The sequence below is a fragment of the Pan troglodytes genome, chromosome X (assembly GCF_028858775.2).
Source record: "Pan troglodytes isolate AG18354 chromosome X, NHGRI_mPanTro3-v2.0_pri, whole genome shotgun sequence".
In the NCBI taxonomy this organism is placed as follows: Eukaryota; Metazoa; Chordata; class Mammalia; order Primates; family Hominidae; genus Pan; species Pan troglodytes.
The window spans coordinates 100,314,959-100,329,713 of NC_072421.2; the positions used below are offsets into that span (position 1 = coordinate 100,314,959).

Genomic DNA, 14,755 nt, shown 5'->3' on the forward strand with positions numbered 1-14,755 from the left:
AGATCTAAATAAATGGAAAAATATTCCTTTTTTTTTAAATCATAACATAATATCATGAAGATGTCAGTTCATCTGCACTTGATCTATAGACTCAATGCACTCCCAATCAAAATCCCTGCAAGTTATGTTGTGGATATTGGCAAACTGATTATAAAGTTTATGTGGAGAAGCAAAAGACACAGAATAGCCAACACAATATTCAAGAAGAAGGACAAGGTCAGAGGACTGACACTACCCAACTTTAAGACCTACTATAAAGCTTAAGTAAGAGGGTTTGATATTGGTGAAAAACAGACAAGTAGATCAGGGCAACAGAAGACAGAGCCCAGAAGTAGACCCACAGAAATACGGTCAACTAATCTTTGACAAAGGAGCAAAGGTAATTTAATGGGGAAAGGATAGTTGTTTCAACAAATAGTGCTAGATTCACATGCAAAAAAAAAAAAAAATAAATAGACAAAGACCTTACCCCTTTCACAGATACTAACCTAAGTTTAAAAGGCAAAACTATGAAACTTCTAGAAGATAACATAATAGAACATCTAGGTAACTTTGGGTTTGTCAACAACTTTTTAGATACAACAAAAGCATGATCCATGAAAGAACAAATTGATAAGTTGGGTCTCATTAAAGATTATTCTCCTCTACAAAATAAACTGTTAAGAGATTGAAAAAGAGAAGCCACAGAGAAACTATTTGCAAAACAGACATCTGATAAAAGATTGCTATCCAAAATATACATAAGAATTCTTAAACTTAACAATAAGAAAACAATCAACCCATTTTAAAATTGGGTAAATGATGGGAACAGACACTTGGCCAAAAAACATATTCAGATGGCAAATGAGCATATGAATACATACTAAATATCACATGTCTGGGGAATTGCAAATGAAAATGACAGTAGAAAGTCCAAAGTTAAGCTAAAAGGGTTAAAACAGGTCCTTGTCCACAGTGAGTAAGAGGGACAAAAGGAAGTAATGCAAGCTGCTGCACAGGCAAGGGATATACGAGTGTGCAAGTTCACAAGCGTGCATGTGGGAGATGGGGTGGGGTTGGGGACAGAGAGGTGGGTATCATGAGTCAGTACAGCTGCCTCTATGTCCTGGGCTTAATGCTTGTGAGTTATTTGTTTTGGAAATTTAGATTTTAGGAGCCAGTCAGGGTTACACAGGTGCTGGTGGAGGCACTGAGGAGTAAAACCATGGCTGATGCAATCTATTAGACTGGAACACATTTTAAGAGGAAATAAATAGCTTGTACCAGTCAGACAGGCATAGGTCAGCATCTTCTTTTAACTTTTTATTTACTCTCCACTTTAAAAATGACAAACTATCCGAGCTGGTTTCCTCATCTGGTATAAGGAGGTAGTAATAATACATTCTGGTAATAGTCTATAATGTCTTTACACACAAAGAGGTTAGAACAGGGCCTTTCTCAGTTCAGTAAATGTCTATCATAGTCCCTGTTTTCTAAACGAATTGACATCAAATTGCCCAACACGTTTCAAATTCTCACAGTAAAACTGATCAGCTTTTGGTAGAACCACCCCTCTATAGGTAAATATCTTGAGAGCAAGATCCCAGCGCCTCCAGAATTACCACAGTAACTTGTGCTGGCATAGTTTTCGATACATCTGCAAACTTTCAGAATAGGGAATTGAACAGGAAACCACAGGTGAATGTAAGCACCACAAGAAAGGGGATTCATTTCTCTTTGGTTTATACTGTATGCCCACTGCCTAGGAGAAAGTAGGAGCTCAATATATATTTGTTGAATAAATGAAAGGCATCAGTAACGTTATGAAAGGGGAAGAACAGCTCAGGAAGGCAAAGAGATGTACACGCGCCAACAAATTCCAGCAGACCCAGGCTCTGTTCTCCCAAGCCTGTAATTCATTCATGAGAGTATGCTGTGGAACAGAGAAAATCCACCATTCAGTTAAGGCCATGAAAAAGGCGGAGTTAACGTGGTCTTCCTCTAATACATAACATTCATCTCCAGATGTGGTACAGAATCATCCTCACATGTTTTCTTCATATCAGCAAAATATTGTACAGTTATAGTAAATATCTGGTAACAAAAGCTGTATCGAAATATATGAAAATTCATCATAAGAATAGGGCTCCTGGCCAGGCACAGTGGCTCACGCCTGTAATCCCAGCACTTTGGGAGGCCGAGGCAGGCAGATCACCTGAGGTCAGGAGTTCGAGACAAGCCTGACCAACATAAAGAAACCCCATCTCTACTAAAAATACAAAAAATAAGCCAGGCGTCGTGGGGCATACCTGTAATCCCAGCTACTCAGGAGGCTGAGGCAGGAGAATCACTTGAACCCAGGAGGCGGAGGTTGCAGTGAGCCAAGATGGCACCATTGCACTCCAGCCAGCCTGGGCAACAACACCGATACTCCCTCTCAAAAACAGCAACAACAACAACAAAAGAATAGGGTTCCCTTTTGTACCTGGGAAATATCAGTGGTTTCAGCAAAAAGGAACTTTCTCCAAGATTACCTATAAGGGACATAAAAAAAATCACTGTCCTTTAGGAAGCAAAGAAGAGGCAATTGATGTTTGTAGTGGTGAGGCATGAGCTCCAAAATAGATCTTCCCCAGAGACTGATCCACGGGTAAAGAAAGTCAAGGGGAATAGACTTCATCAGGATGGTGAGTGTATTAGGTTCATACTGCTGCTTTAACCAATTACCACACATAGAAGGGCTTAAAATAATACAAATTTATTATTATCTTACAGTCCTAGAGGCTGGAAATCTGCAAAGGGTTTCATTACACTAAAATCAAGATGTTGCCAGAGGAGCTATCCCTCTGGCATTTCTAGGGAAGAATCTGTTTCTTTGTCTTTTCCAGGTTCTGGAGACAGCCTGTATTTCTTGGATCTTGGCTTCCTTCCATCTTCAAAGCCAACAATGGCCAGTGTAGACTTTCTCATGATGCTTCAATCTGATATTGAGTCCCTGCCTCCCTCTTCCACATTTAAAGTACCCTTGCAATTACATTGGCCAAGATAATCCAGCATAATCTTAAATTAAATTCAGCTGATTAGCAATCTTAATGATCCTTTGCCAGGAAATATAAAATGGTACATGTTCTGGAGAACAGGACATGGACATCTTTAGGGGACCGTTACTTGCCAAACACAATAAGGGTAGCATCTAAATGAGTTTTCAAATGGACAGCAGTAACAACAACATCAACTTCGTATTTAACCACATTGCTCTGTCTGTCCCATGCAGGAAGCAGGGAAAGGAGGGGCTCAAGAGTAGAGGACGGATGTTGGGGTGAAAGAAGAGGATTCAAAAGGAGCCAGATTGCTTTGTCTCGGGGAGGGGGGTGCACGGTGGGATCCTCTCCTGAGAATGACTGCTGAAACAGCAGGTAGTTGTGGCAGGTGGCTGAGATCCAAGCTGGTTCGAATACCAGCCACATTTCCACACTGCCAAATGTCATGGCAAGAGAAGACTTGACAGGGAACCGAAGCGGAGCCAGGACCATCCCTACCTGGTGGCATCAAAGAGAGAGGACTGTTATGACCTCCTGCGGGTCCTGACAGGGAAAGGTCCTCTTTTGGGGGCAACTGTGACGACGGCGCAATGCCAACGTGAGCCACCATTTGAAATGAGAAAGAGCAGTGTGGCAGAAAGGAATGAGTCTGGTGCAGACCAGTGGTTGGTTTCCTAGGGTTAGAGGTCTAGGTCTACCTTCTTTTAGAAGAGGGGCAGTGGTGAGTCCTTGATGGGAGCCCCCTGCCCCGGAGTTCACTTAAGAGCAGGTGTACCTTCCTCCCCTGCGTGGCTCCACGAAGCTGAGAAAGAAAGGCACAGGACGACCACCCTAGAACCCCGGGCCCGTATGGCCTGAAATCGCCTCTCCCCTCCCACACTGCAGTGCTGACACCCCCTTTCCCATCAGCGTCCAGAAAGGAGGGTTAGGGGACTGGGGAGAGGGAGGGGGCAGACACCCAGCAGTCCCTGTGAGGGGGGCGGTTGGGGCGGGGGTGCAGACACATCACGGGGCGGTTTGGTATCCATCCGCTGTTCCCTCCAGCGCGGCTCTTCCCGACCTCGTGATCCTGTCCCCTGCCCGGGCCCCCAGCCGCCCGCTGGTCCCATATATTACAGCAGCGACAGAAATATGGTAGTGGTCGCCACGTTAGGGTCCGCGGGGGCCTCCTGAGGCAGCCTGGTGCCAACCTGCACGCCCAGGCTGGGGCTCATCCTGGCCCTGCCCACCTCGGGGTCGGAACTACGGTGGGCCTGGGATGGGGGCGTCAAGCACTTTCGCGCCGTATCCCTCCGCCCCCCTTCCCGACACCCTCGCGGCGAGCGGTTCTTGCCGCATCCTGCGCAGCCCCTGCCTACTTTGGTGCAGAGGCGTGGGGGGCGGGACGCGTCTTTGCCATTCGGATCGCGGGGAAAGCAGTGGCTCCAAGTGAGCCAGAGGAGAGCTGAGGAGAGGAGGGGGAGGCCGACGACCTGGGCCCTGGGCCTCTGAAGGCAAGTGCGGGTGCATGAGGTGGGGGTCCGGGTTGCGGGGGTGGTCCGGCAGGGTGGACCAGCAGGCAGCCTGCCCCGCGGACCCTGACAGCCTGGCAACGAGGAGACGATCCGGTCGGAGCCAGGCGCTTGAGAGAGGTGCGCAGTGCCCGAGACCCCTGGCGATGGGGAGGCGGTGACCGGAGCGGGCCTGGCCAAGGGCTGAGGGGCTGGCTCGGGAGGCACCGCCAGATCGTTTGGAGGAGAACCGCGCTGACCGCTTCCCAGCCAGCTTTGCAGGCGCCCGCGCCCCGCCCTCGACGGTGTCTGTGCCCGGAGAGGGCTGTGGGGGAGGCTCCTGCGGGAGAAATGGCGGAGCGGGAGCCGTTGTGGGGGCGCCCGGGAAGGCCGTTGGGGGGCGCCCGGCGAGGCTGGCGGGGGTCGGCGTCCCGGCTCTGTACCCAGTCCGCGGGAGGTGAGCCGCGTTTGCTACTCCGGGTCCCGATTCCCGAAAGGGGCCTGTGGGGCCCCATGTCCTCGGTGCCTTCCCTTCCCACAGGATCCAGGTTGATGTCAAAGTCTTCTGTCTGTGCGGTAGGTCTGGCGTATTCTGACAGGACACAGTGAGCGTCTGTAGAGGAGAGGCTTGAAATAAAGGAGCACGAATATTGCCTGGATTTCTGGAGGTGTGTGGGGATGGGGGTTGGGCGCTAAACACTGATTGGGGACCCGAATCGGGGTAGGGGACTGTGACCAGAGCAAGTCAGGCATCCAGGAGCACCTCCTAATCTTCACCTCTCTAATGGCGCTCCCCCCACCTTCCATCCCCACCTGTCTCCCCCACCGTCCTAAACTGGGGGCATGAAAGGGTGGGCTTTGGAGGTGGGGGTGATGAGGGAGACATACTGACAAGTACTAATTCACAACCTGTTTTCTAGAATATGCGGCGCCCTTCCCCCATTTTATGCTGCGCAGAGCAAGGGGATGTGGCGCACCTAGTGGTGAATCCTCAGAATTGGAGAAGGGAGTAATGGGAAGAATATGACGTCAAGAGAAGGAGTTGTTATCTCTGAAACCTTGAAGCAGGGCCCAAATAAAACGAGAATATTCTACCAGCAAAACCCCGAATGTTGAAAGACAGATACCAATAATATGGGGACTCTGATCCTTGGCGTTGGCCTGTCTACCAAGTGCTCTTCTGCCACCACTCATATCCTGACTGTCTTACTTTTTCATGTGTTTGTCCATAGGCCTACTTTAAGGCTGGCCAATTCTGCAAGAAAGGCAAGGAGGAGGAGACTGGCTCACAGCTCTGGAGGTTAGTGAGAAGGGGGAGAGGACAATGCAGGGGACAGTTGGAGAGAGAGAGCATGGCAGGTGGCAGATCCACTTCCACCTGTAGTAGAAGTGGCAGACCCACTTCTATTCTGCCGGATTTGCACAGTGCCAGCATCCTTTTTATTTCTTGCAGGAGACACGAGATAGGTGTAGGTTGGGTTGTGACTCAGAAAAGACCTGAGAGCAGGGACTAGGACACAGGAAACCACAGATACATTGAACTCTTGAATGGGAAGACAGATATTTGTCACAGGGGCCAGAGTGCCCACCTACCTACCAAGTACTCACACTCCATTCTCTCCTGTATGTTCACTTGTCTGTAGGACCCCCTTCTGTCAGCTGTGGGGCTTGACACCACTTGAACAAGAGAAGGAGGGGGAAACTGCACCACATCAGTGAAGGTTGGTATGAGAGCGGGTATACTTTTGGGCGGGGTAGTGGAGACCAGCATGGGTCCGGGAGTGATTAGGGTCCAATCTGGGGGCTTCTTGGCCCCTCCCATTGCCGACACACTTTCCCACCATTGTTGGACCTGTTTTGTAGGAGGCAGCCGGTCCAGAGAGGCTTTCTCAAAGCCCAGCTGTCCCACCTAGCATTCAACATCAGTCGCACTGCATACGTCTCATACAATTGGAAGAGACTCAAAGCCTCATTTCATTCTCTCTCCCTAGATCCACCTCCAGTGGCTGCTTTGCTGGTGGTGGAGTTGCTGCTGACAACCACCCTCAACGGGTCTGCACCCATCCAGGAAATCTCTGTCTTCCTTTAGCTTGGTTGTACCTGTTCTCGCTCTATCTGTATTATTGAATTATTGACTGAGACTGTGTTTGGGAAGGAGGCTGAGTGACTACTGGACTGGATATTGACTCTAACTCTTATTCCCAAGCTTATATCCTTAATCACCTAAAGATCAGAGTGTGAAGAAACAAACCTGTGACAGATCTGTGGTTGAGGTTTAGACTACGGGAGGAGTATATTACCTGACTTTCTTTGTAACTTGTACCATGACTGGGGCAGAGATTGAGCCTAGTGCCCAGGCCAAGCCTGAAAAGAAGGCTGGGGAAGAGGTTATCGCTGGGCCTGAGAGAGAGAATGATGTCCCTCTGGTGGTCAGACCCAAGGTTAGGACCCAGGCAACTACTGGGGCAAGGCCCAAAACTGAGACCAAGTCTGTGCCTGCGGCAAGGCCCAAAACTGAGGCCCAAGCAATGTCTGGGGCAAGGCCCAAAACTGAGGTCCAAGTAATGGGTGGTGCAAGACCCAAAACGGAGGCTCAAGGAATCGCAGGGGCCAGGCCCAAAACCGATGCCAGGGCAGTAGGTGGCGCTCGTTCTAAAACTGATGCCAAGGCAATCCCTGGAGCAAGGCCCAAGGATGAGGCCCAGGCATGGGCCCAGAGTGAATTTGGGACTGAAGCAGTGTCACAGGCAGAAGGAGTGTCCCAGACTAATGCCGTTGCTTGGCCACTGGCCACTGCTGAGTCTGGATCAGTTACTAAATCTAAGGGCCTGTCTATGGATAGAGAACTAGTCAATGTGGATGCTGAAACCTTTCCTGGCACCCAGGGTCAGAAAGGAATCCAGCCCTGGTTTGGACCAGGGGAGGAGACTAATATGGGGTCTTGGTGCTATTCCAGGCCCAGGGCCAGAGAGGAGGCCTCTAATGAGTCTGGGTTCTGGTCAGCAGATGAGACCTCTACAGCGTCTTCTTTCTGGGCTGGAGAAGAGACAAGTGTCAGATCATGGCCCAGGGAAGAGTCCAATACCAGGTCCAGGCACAGGGCTAAACATCAGACTAATCCCAGGTCCAGGCCCAGATCCAAGCAAGAAGCCTATGTTGATTCCTGGTCTGGATCTGAGGATGAGGCCGGCAACCCATTCTCCTTCTGGGCTGGAGAAAATACCAATAACTTGTTCAGGCCCAGAGTCAGGGAGGAGGCAAATATCAGGTCCAAGCTCAGGACAAATAGAGAAGATTGTTTTGAATCTGAGTCTGAAGATGAGTTCTATAAGCAGTCCTGGGTTTTGCCTGGAGAAGAGGCCAATAGTAGATTCAGGTACAGAGACAAAGAAGATCCTAATACCGCCTTGAAACTCAGGGCCCAGAAAGATGTTGACAGTGATAGGGTCAAACAAGAACCCAGGTTTGAGGAGGAAGTCATTATTGGGTCCTGGTTCTGGGCAGAAAAAGAGGCCAGTTTGGAGGGTGGAGCTTCAGCAATCTGTGAATCTGAGCCAGGAACTGAGGAGGGGGCCATTGGCGGATCTGCGTACTGGGCTGAGGAAAAGTCCAGTTTGGGGGCTGTGGCCAGAGAAGAGGCCAAGCCGGAGTCTGAAGAAGAGGCCATATTTGGGTCCTGGTTCTGGGACAGAGATGAGGCCTGCTTTGACCTAAATCCCTGTCCTGTGTACAAGGTCAGTGATAGGTTCAGAGATGCAGCTGAGGAGCTTAATGCATCCTCCAGGCCCCAAACCTGGGACGAGGTCACTGTTGAATTCAAACCTGGTCTTTTTCATGGGGTTGGCTTCCGATCCACAAGCCCCTTTAGAATTCCCGAAGAGGCTTCTGAAATGCTTGAGGCAAAGCCCAAGAACCTGGAACTTAGCCCAGAAGGAGAAGAGCAGGAATCTTTGCTTCAGCCTGATCAGCCTAGTCCTGAGTTCACATTTCAGTATGATCCTTCCTACCGGTCAGTCCGGGAAATTCGAGAGCATCTTAGGGCCAGGGAGAGTGCAGAGTCTGAGAGTTGGTCCTGCAGCTGCATACAATGTGAGCTGAAAATTGGTTCTGAAGAGTTTGAAGAACTCCTTTTATTAATGGACAAAATTCGGGATCCTTTTATTCATGAAATATCTAAAATTGCAATGGGTATGAGAAGTGCTTCTCAATTTACCCGAGATTTCATTCGAGATTCAGGTGTTGTCTCACTTATTGAAACCTTGCTTAATTATCCATCCTCTAGAGTTAGGACAAGTTTTTTGGAAAATATGATTCACATGGCTCCACCTTATCCAAATCTAAACATGATTGAGACATTCATATGTCAAGTGTGTGAGGAAACCCTTGCACATAGTGTGGATTCCCTTGAGCAGCTGACTGGAATAAGGATGCTTAGACACCTCACTATGACTATTGACTATCACACACTGATTGCCAACTATATGTCCGGGTTTCTCTCCTTATTAACCACAGCCAATGCGAGAACGAAGTTTCACGTTCTGAAAATGCTATTGAATTTGTCTGAAAATCCTGCTGTGGCAAAAAAACTATTCAGTGCCAAAGCTCTTTCAATATTTGTGGGTCTCTTTAACATAGAAGAGACAAATGATAATATTCAAATTGTTATTAAAATGTTTCAGAATATCAGTAACATTATAAAAAGTGGAAAGATGTCCTTAATTGATGATGATTTCAGTCTTGAGCCGCTTATTTCTGCATTTCGTGAATTTGAGGAGTTAGCTAAGCAACTACAAGCCCAAATAGACAACCAAAATGATCCTGAGGTGGGACAACAAAGTTAATATGATTAACCACCTGCCGCTGATCAGCCTTATGTTCCCAAAGAGCCCTGAGTAGTGCTTTGGTGTTCACAGTCTGTTTTTTTGTTGTAACTTATATTTTTTAATGCTGATGTTAACTTTGTCAAACTCTTGTTTTGAGCTGGATCATTTTGTGGATGCCAAATGAGTATCAAAACTGAAAACACATTTGTTGATATTTGTCTTGCTGTCCAGATTGCGGTATTTTTCAGTATTAAGCTTTCAATGAACTGTGTCACCTAAGTAAGCTACCCTGCTATTCGTTGTTTAAATATATGGTTCTCTATTTGAGTCTGTGTTTTCAATAAAGTTCTATGTTAAAATTGGCATAAGTGACCCTTCTTCAGTTTAAGAACCATGTACAGATAAATCGTGTGCACTTACAAACATAGGTAATTATTAGTATGACAAACATGTGCTTATTAGAAAATTCTGTTCTTGAGTTAAGAAGGGAGAGATTATTGTGGGCTCTGATACTTGAGGAATGCTTCCGAGAAGAGGGACCCACTTAAATTGGTCAGGATAGAACAAATTGGTCAGGATAGGAGAGCAAGACAACTTGCCCGCCTGCTTGCCCAATTATGAGCCTTCCCAACAAGCAACCTAAAATTAATACTTCTTATAGGACCCATTTAAATTACCATCTTAGCCCTGAGATTTGCCTAAGGGTAGGATAAGACAAATCATTAGGTTGCTCTTGGAAGTGGGCAGTGGTGGTTTGAAGAAAAGTGTGTAATTGAATAATCTGTTCTAGTAGCATGGATGAACCCAGTCTGCCTGAAACAAGTAAAAGGAGTTTGATGAGAAATGCAGTTAGAAAGTTGGGAAGAGGCCAATTTGGGGAACAGAATAAGCCAAATCTGCATATTTAACAATTCAAAGTACAGGTGTTACTTCAATGCCACCTAAAGGCTGAAAGAGTAGGATAGCACAATTAAATGGAGTGGGGAATATGATTTCCTTTATATTCCTAGACAAAGGAAAGTGTTAAGGAAATACCATGCAGCCGTTGGAATGATTATGTATGGATAGGTTTATTGACACAAAAGGACATTAATTATTTTATATTTGGTGAAACAGAGAATGTGACATCATGTATGGAAAATTAGATTCCATTTTTAAAACATCTGTAAATGTACACAATTCCTATGCAATTTCAATATGAATTTCTAAACACAGTCTGGAATAAAATATATACCTTGTTAAAAAATGCTTAGAGACAGGCGGGGAGATACAAATATTAATAAGACAAATTAAAAAATTAATATGCTTACATTTTGTGCCTTGAGTTATAGATGAGCATGCCGGAAAGGACAGAATTATATAAATGAATAAACTATAAGTGTTAAAAAACGGTTAGAGATAATATCATTTAGAAAAGTTGTAAATGAATGAGCTATCAGAAAGACTAGCTTTTTATAAAACGTTTTCAAGATAAAAATTAAAATTGGCCAGGCACAGTGGCTCACACCTGTAATCCCAGCCCTTTGGGAGGCCGAAGCGGAAGGATTGCTTGAGCTCAAGAGTTCAAGGCCAGCCTGGGCAACATATTGATGCCTTGTCTCTACTAAAAATAAAAAAAATTAGCCCAGCATGGTGGCACGCACTTGTTGTCCTAGCTACTCAGGAGGCTGAGGTAGGAGAATCACTTGAGCCTAGGAAGTTGAGGCTGCAGTCAGTCATAGTCACACCACTGCACTCCAGCATGGGTGATGTGAGTGAGACCTTGTCTCAAAAAAAATAAAATAAAATAAAATAATCAAGGGTGGGCCAGGCGCGGCGGCTCACGCTTGTAATCCCAGCACTTTGGGAGGCTGAGGTGGGCGGATCACTTGAGGTCAGGAGTTCGAGACCAGCCTGGCCAACATAGCGAAATGCTGTCTCTAGTAAAAATACAAAAACTTAGCCAGGCATGGTGGTGCGTGCCTGTAATCCCAGCTACTGGGGAGGCTGAGGCAGGAGAGTCGCTTGAGCCTGGGGGGCAGAAGTTGCAGTCAGCTGAGGTCGCACCACTGCACTACAGCAGAACTCCATCTCAAAAAAAAAAAAATTACCAAGGGTGTTAAGTTTAATATTAGTCTGTTCATGGTACAAAAATGGCACCTTTTTCACATAATTATTACCGTAAAAAACATAACATTTCCTTTTGAGGTGACAACAAAGTTCTGGAGCTAGATACTGGTGATGGTTGTACAACATTGATAATGTACTGGGTTGTACACTTTAAAATGGTTAAAATGGTAAATTTTATGTTATGTGTATTTTGCCACGATAATTTTAAAAATGACCACACAATACCTTCAGTCAGGAGAATTGGAAAAGACAGGGATATATGTTGGTTTGAAGAGGAAATTCAGACGTACGAGAAATATCCAATGTTTTATTATTTTTAGACATGATAACATTTATTTGTCTGAGAATGTTCTAAATTTTCAAAGGTAAAATTACAACTCATGTAAATGTAAAAAGAATATGTGAAAGATTTTTCAACACAATCAACAACTGCTAGGATTAAGAAAACAGTTGAAGGGTATATGTGTATATACAATATACACAGTATGAGGATATAAACAAAACATTGAATTTCATAAACACACAGGAAATTAATAAATGTTAGAATAACACTGCCAGGTTAAATATACAACGGGTTAATATCTTACAGGGCAATAAATTGTAACATTTAAGGTTTTCTATTGCACTGGACATAAATCATTTACATATTTATTGAATAAAATATCTACATGTTAACATCAGTGTCTACAGAGTTGAAAAATAGGTAAATCAATAGACATCCTGCACTGCCCTGAAATGACATCCAGTAACTAAAGGTGACTTTACCTAAGTTTTGTATAATTTTTCTGACAGTGCAACATGCTTTTTTTCCCCACCTGATCCTAGTTTGGTAAGGTAATATGGAAGTGGCAGTTTTGCCTCCCTTCGCAAGCCATAAGTTTTAACAGGGATTATCCTGGTGGTGCAAATTGGAGTTTGAATGTTTGTTTTGCTTACCAGCATTTTTCAAGACAGATCTGTGTGTGTTTTAGTATGTCGCTTGAGTCGTATACAAAATATTAAAAATCACTTCATTTCCCAAATCCTCATCGAATGTTCCTCGCCAGCCCAGTGGTCCTCCAGAGCAAAGGCCAGCCTTCCTTCCAGCTGTCTGGCCAAGGAGCTTCAGGATCTTCTAGCAAGCACCCCAGAGGCAGAAGACTGTCATCCATGGTACAGGACTGCGGCGAACAAGCTGACTGCGCAGTCACGTGGGGCTGACGGTGGGTCATGTGACCAGGCTCTGCATTAGGCCTGCCGAGAGGAGTGTTTTCTTGCATCCAGAAAAGACCTGAGAGGCGGACGACACCTGTGCTCCGCAGAGCAGAACGTGGGAGGAACGGCGGGATGTTAAGGTAGGTAGGTGTCTTTCCATGCTGCATCAGCCTGAAAACTAATTTCTCAGGCGACTGGAACTACAGCATTTGTTGGTAAAGGAAACAATCCGTCAGCCAACCGGGAGCGTCTTAGCCCGTCTGTCTTTTGTCCAGGAGCTCAAGAAGCAGAGAGTCTACCTGCCCGACGCGTACGTGGAGAGGAGCAGCGGTTGCTGTTGGAGGAGGTGGGTGCAAGGACGGCAGATGGCATCCCTGAGAGGTGGTGACTGAGACTAGATGCGGGTGCAGGTAATGCCTCAGATCCGCCTGCTCCCTCCTGCCTTTTGAACACCCTTGACCCCTCATCCCAAGGCTCCCAGCCCAGTGCCTTGTGTTTGTATGTGTGGGTGGGAGAGGTGGGCATATGGATGGAGTTGGCTTCAGGGGAGCCCAGAGCGGGGAAATGGTGAAGTGACAATTCGTGAACACCTGTGGTGCTGGATCAGGAAAGGCAGGGGTGGGGATGGGAACCGTGAGCTATGCGTCCGCACTCATTCTACTCTCTGTCTTCTTACTGGCAGTATTCAGGCAGTGGGGATGGCTGATACCAGCTCAAAACTGGCGGAGGGTGGAGGAGGGCAGAAGAGAACACATACATCTGCCTTTTGCTCCAAGGCTCCAGCTGGCTGGGGATGCAAGAGAGGAATGAACCTCAATCCCGGCAGTTCTAGGAAAAGGAGGAGGAGACATAGACTCGAGGGGAGGAAACCTAGATGCTGTGGGCCCTTCACCTAGGATTTCTCATTAGGATACTCCAAGCTTCTCGACCCCCAAGGGGATTCCTGGATCTCAGCCCCATGCAGCAGGATCTCATTCCCATTGAGGGACACAAAGTGGGTTGCTACTCCGTGTGAGCTCTCTCTCCCTGCTGTCTTGGGCCTCAGAGGAGGGTCTTTCTGGGGACCACCTACAGAAACTGCTTCATGGATAGTCTCCTAAGTTTCCCTCTGCATACCCTTTGCTCTCTTGTGTTGTGATCTCTGCTCATTCCTTAGGATGTGTTTCTTTGGTCCCATCCTAGGTAGCAGCCCCATGGTAAGTCCTTGTCCTCTTTCACATCGAGTATCCTCCTTTCCCCCTGCCCCATGCATCCACTGGGTACCAAGTGAAAGAAAATGGTTCCTCTACCCACAATACTTCTGGCACAGAATGTGTGGATTTTTCACACCAAGCAATTCTCTTATTCTTTGAGGACACCAGCTAGGTATCCTACAATTTAATTCAATTCTGACACTACCCAGAGTTAGTGCAGACTTCTCTGGTTAAGGGCTCATTCCCATAAGACTGCCCTCCCCCACTTCAGACAACAGTCACAAGTAATGGATCTCCATGTCACCCACAATTCTGTCTGACTTAGCTACTAGTTGGAAGTTCCCACAACCCCCTCCTCAGGTTCAATAATTTGCTATAAGGGCCCACAGAACTCAGGGAAACACTACTTCCTATTACTGGTTCATTATAAAGGATATAAATCAAAAGCCAGATGAAGAGGTACATATGGCAAGGTCCAGAAGGGTCCCAAATGCAGAAGCTGCCATCCATGTGGATTTGGGGTACACCACCTTCCCAGAATATGAATGAGTTCACCAACCTGGAACCTCTCAGACATTTGGGATTTTTATAGAGGTTTCATTACATAGGCGTGATTGATGAAATCATTGACCATTGGTGATTAGCTCAATCTTCAGCCCCTCTCTTCTCCTTGGAGGTCAAGGGGTGAGGCTGAAAGTTCCAACCCTCTAATCATGCCTTGGTCTTTCTGGTGACCATCCATATCTTGAAGCTATCTAGTGCACCCACCAGTCATCTCGGAACATAAAAAAAGACACCTATCACTCCAGAGATTCCAAGGGTCTTAGTGTCAAGAACTTGAGACTAAAGCCACATGTAACAAAAGATGCTTCCGTTATCCCTATCAGGAAATAGCAAGGGTTCTAGGAGCTCTATGCCAGGAATAT

At 46.5% G+C, this 14,755-nt stretch overlaps 2 protein-coding genes across 17 annotated transcripts in view; both read left to right on the forward strand.

Moving 5' to 3' along the window:
• Nucleotides 1–9,701, forward strand: part of GPRASP2 (G protein-coupled receptor associated sorting protein 2) — a 118,140-nt gene extending 108,439 nt beyond the window's left edge. The window contains exons 1-5 of one of the 7 annotated variants that reach the window (XM_063804804.1): nucleotides 4,423–4,513; nucleotides 5,091–5,178; nucleotides 5,743–5,810; nucleotides 6,154–6,231; nucleotides 6,502–9,701. In XM_063804804.1, coding sequence (XP_063660874.1) covers nucleotides 6,835–9,351 — 2,517 coding nt within the window. In that variant the 5' untranslated portion in view covers nucleotides 4,423–4,513; nucleotides 5,091–5,178; nucleotides 5,743–5,810; nucleotides 6,154–6,231; nucleotides 6,502–6,834 and the 3' untranslated portion in view covers nucleotides 9,352–9,701. Of the gene's footprint in view, nucleotides 1–4,422; nucleotides 4,514–4,877; nucleotides 4,968–5,040; nucleotides 5,179–5,742; nucleotides 5,811–6,153; nucleotides 6,232–6,501 lie in introns of those variants that run through there. The other 6 variants (XM_063804805.1, XM_063804807.1, XM_063804806.1 and 3 more) reach the window with 6 other exon arrangements.
• A 2,787-nt stretch (nucleotides 9,702–12,488) lies between these two features.
• Nucleotides 12,489–14,755, forward strand: part of GPRASP3 (G protein-coupled receptor associated sorting protein family member 3) — a 32,639-nt gene continuing 30,372 nt past the window's right edge. For 2 of the 10 annotated variants that reach the window (XM_016942781.4, XM_016942783.4), the window contains exons 1-2: nucleotides 12,489–12,776; nucleotides 12,912–13,046. The gene's annotated coding sequence lies outside the window, so the exon portion shown is untranslated. Of the gene's footprint in view, nucleotides 12,781–12,911; nucleotides 13,047–14,755 lie in introns of all 10 variants that reach the window. The other 8 variants (XM_016942782.4, XM_024353205.3, XM_016942785.4 and 5 more) reach the window with 7 other exon arrangements.